General features: G+C 35.1%; 1 protein-coding gene across 1 annotated transcript in view; it reads left to right on the top strand.

The window, feature by feature from the left end:
• TAF4 (TATA-box binding protein associated factor 4) overlaps positions 1-3,517 on the top strand; it is a gene marked incomplete at its 3' end in the record, with an annotated part of 29,612 nt that overhangs the window by 25,682 nt on the left and 413 nt on the right. The window contains exons 10-12 of the mRNA XM_010167171.1: positions 582-751; positions 1,341-1,471; positions 2,110-2,235. Of these exons, the coding sequence (XP_010165473.1) occupies positions 582-751; positions 1,341-1,471; positions 2,110-2,235 (427 nt within the window). The remainder of the gene's footprint in view (positions 1-581; positions 752-1,340; positions 1,472-2,109; positions 2,236-3,517) is intronic.

The following is a 3,517-nucleotide window of genomic DNA, read 5'->3' as shown; positions in this document are numbered from 1 at the left end:
GAACTCAGTGGGAACCTTTCTGTGGTGCTGAATGAGACTGAGTAAACTCACAAGAACTAGGAGTTGATTTTATGTGGGCAGGTTTGCTACTTTAATAAAGACTTTAGCAAACAGCTGTGGGCATACTTGTGCCAGACTGTTTTAGCATTTAGCTGGCACTAAAGATGAATATCAAACCTCACAAACAATTCCTGCCTGGACAAGCAAACACATTTCATTCCTTCGCTCCTCCCGCCTCTGCTCGGGTTATTTGGATGTACAGCCTGTCTTGCAGTGATGAGTGCAGTTTATTATTGTTTTGTGATAGTGATGTGTCTGGTCTCTTGCTTCTCAAGGTGGTGAAATATTTTGTAAAAAAGTGTTTTGAGAAAACAATTAGGAAGTACAAAACTGCAAAAATAATTGTAGTGTTCTTTGGAATCAAATTATGTTAGTTTTATATCTTATCATATTATAAAATGCAAAAAAAAAGAAGAAATAAAGTATTGAAGTGGAATTCATTGTGTGCAGCTGTGGTATTGTAGCAGTGTGTGCAGATAAGCACTAAATGTTACGATTCTAATGAGTTTTCCTTTCTTAAGGGATGATGATGACATTAATGATGTTGCATCAATGGCTGGAGTCAACCTGTCAGAAGAAAGTGCTCGGATATTGGCAACAAACTCTGAGTTAGTAGGCACATTAACAAGGTCCTGTAAAGACGAAACCTTCCTTTTCCCAGCACCTTTACAGAGAAGGATATTAGAAATAGGTATGTTGATTTTTCTTGAATTTTAATAAAGAGATTTCACTAGTCTGGGGTTTAATTGAAGGCATTTTCTATAGAAATTGATTTGAATAGTTTAAAGTTGCTGGAGTCATAACTTCTTTTATATTCTGAGGGCAATCATTCAGTTTATGAAAGTAGCATAGTGTTAAGGGATAGCAAATCTGCAGAGTTACCTTCTGAAGTTATGGCAATTTAACATCAAAATTACTGGACCTGGTTAAAATTCTGTCTGTGTAAACTGATAAGACGTATCAAAAATAATGACTTTTTTTTAGATAAATGTAGAAACACTTGTATCATATTTACTTACTAGTTTAGAACTGATGGTAGAACAAAAAGTATTCTTCAATTATTTGTTATACTGTAGCATGCAGCATTTATTAACAGATTGTAAATTTAGTTAAGCTAATATAAGTTTTAATGTATGCCATTTCCTGTTTAATGCTTGTCTGAGAAATACCTAAAAGCCTTATTTTGCAAACAACAATTACATTTCCATGACTGAGATTAGCCACTTATTTAGCTGTATTGTCAAATCATTTTTTACAACTGCCTTCTGTACTGATCATAGGTAAAAAACATGGAATAACAGAAATCCATCCTGATGTAGTTAGCTACGTATCACATGCTACACAACAAAGACTACAAAACCTCGTGGAAAAATTATCAGAGACTGCTCAACAGAAGAATATTTCTTATAAGGTAACTGGATTTAGTTGCACAAATAAAATGACAAAGTTGCACATATTCAGCAGGCTGTCGTGCTGGCTGTAACGTGAGTTCAGGTGTTCTTCATTCTGTGAACTCAGGTTGTTTACTCTCTTTGGTTCATCTTATATTAAGTTATTAATACAGATGGATGACTAGAACTCTTCAGCTTGCATATACAAAATGTTTTTAAAACAAATGCAGAGAAACTGTGCCCTCTCTTTTATTATGTCAAATGTTTAGAGTCTGAGTGATTGTACAATCAAATAGGCAGATAAAAGCACTGCTTTGAATTCTCCAGAGACTGCTGTCTGACAGATGTGTGTTCTTAATAGGTGCAAATGCCTAAACAGCTTTTAAAAAAAACCCACATAGCTCTGTGAAATGTGTTTGTGAGGTTTAAGCTGTGATGATATTAGTTTAGAAGTCAAAATGTGATGATTCATGGAATTGAATAAAATGCTTTTAAGAATTCTGGCTGGTTTGACTGGTGTAAAGATACACTTGCTATTTGTTTGAAAAGGACAAAGTGAACATTTGAGCTTTAAATATGTGTGTTCTTCTCCAGTACAGTACAAGCTAACAGCTTTGTTTTTAAGGGATGTAATGAGAAACATTTGCTGTGTTTTCAGGATGATGAAAGATACGAACAAGCAAGTGACGTTCGGGCGCAGCTCAAGTTCTTTGAACAACTTGATCAAATAGAAAAGCAGCGTAAAGATGAACAAGAAAGGGAAATTTTAATGCGTGCAGCAAAGGCAAGTGCTCGGATTTTGCACGTTTGCAAAGTGCCATTTTTAACCTCAAAACAGTGGAGTTTCATTTTATTCTAAAGCAGTTGCAATGAAGAGGAAGACTCTAATCTTCTAAGATGGAGCTTGATGAATATGTTCTTTAGCTAGAGCTCTGTTCTGCTTTTCATGGTAGAACATGTGATACAACTTGTTTGCCACTCTCATTGCATTTTCCCAAGTTAAAGTATGTCTTAAAACTTAGCTTTTGCACTCTGCATTGTGAAGATTAATTTTATAGTTTGGTAGTTCTCTTAAATGGAATAGAGAGGTTACAGGTACTTTGAAGGCTAGAAATAGAATTCAGAAAGATTTTTACAAGTTGGAGAAATACAATAAATAGGAAGCAGTTGACGTAAGCAGAAATGTAAGCATTAGACTTTGTAGTTTTACTCAGTGACCCAAATATAGGATAGGTATGAGTAACTAGGCAGGAGCACTCTAGAAATAATTCACAAAATAACTTAAGGTGTTGGGTTTGTGATCCAGGATGAGTTGATAATGCCAAAATCCAGTTTTTGTACTGCTTCCTTTCAAATTCGCTTCCTCCAAGACAAGGATCAATTTTAACATCGGTGTAGCATCATAGGGAATAAAATTTGAGTTGTTGTTCCTTGATTCATGGAATTGGAGGAATGTTAGAAAAGCCATCGCTGTTCTCTCAAGTCTCTGCTCTTTTGCACATAAGTTGTGAACTAACACGTTTGTTTCAATTGGTTCCTGTTAGACCCGAGCTGGAATACTCTACCCAGTTTTTGGGCCCTACACCAAGTAGAATTCAGAAGAAAAGTGATTTAAAGGTCTAGAAAATGTTGTCTATGAAATAAGGTTAGAGAGTAAATCTGTTTACTTTAGAAGAGAAAAGACTGGGGTGAGACATAAGTCTTCATGACTGTGTTTTGCATATTCATTTACTTCCCTGTGTTTGTGCCTGCAGTGCAGGGAAGATGTAGGTTAGTTATTAGGAAAACATTTTCAGGGTACTTGAGCATTGAATTAAAATTATTTTGTTGTTGGTCTAAAGAATGGATGGGATTAACAAGAGTCAGGATTTGTTTAAATATAGTTAATCTTGCCTTATGTGAGAGTATGGATGAAAGACTGTCTTGAAGTCCTTCCTGTTTTCTGTTTGTTAACTTCTTGAAAAAAGCCAAAAACCGAAGAGAATTGATACATGTAGCAAAAAAAAAAGAGAGGAAAAAAAAAAAGGCAAAGGCAAATGTGTTTTAATAGTATTAGGCGGTAAAAT

The sequence above is a fragment of the Antrostomus carolinensis genome, unplaced genomic scaffold (assembly GCF_000700745.2).
Source record: "Antrostomus carolinensis isolate BGI_N321 unplaced genomic scaffold, ASM70074v2 scaffold42160, whole genome shotgun sequence".
NCBI lineage: Eukaryota > Metazoa > Chordata > Aves > Caprimulgiformes > Caprimulgidae > Antrostomus > Antrostomus carolinensis.
Note: the sequence above shows the minus strand (reverse complement) of the source record. Positions and strands in the feature narration are given on the sequence as shown.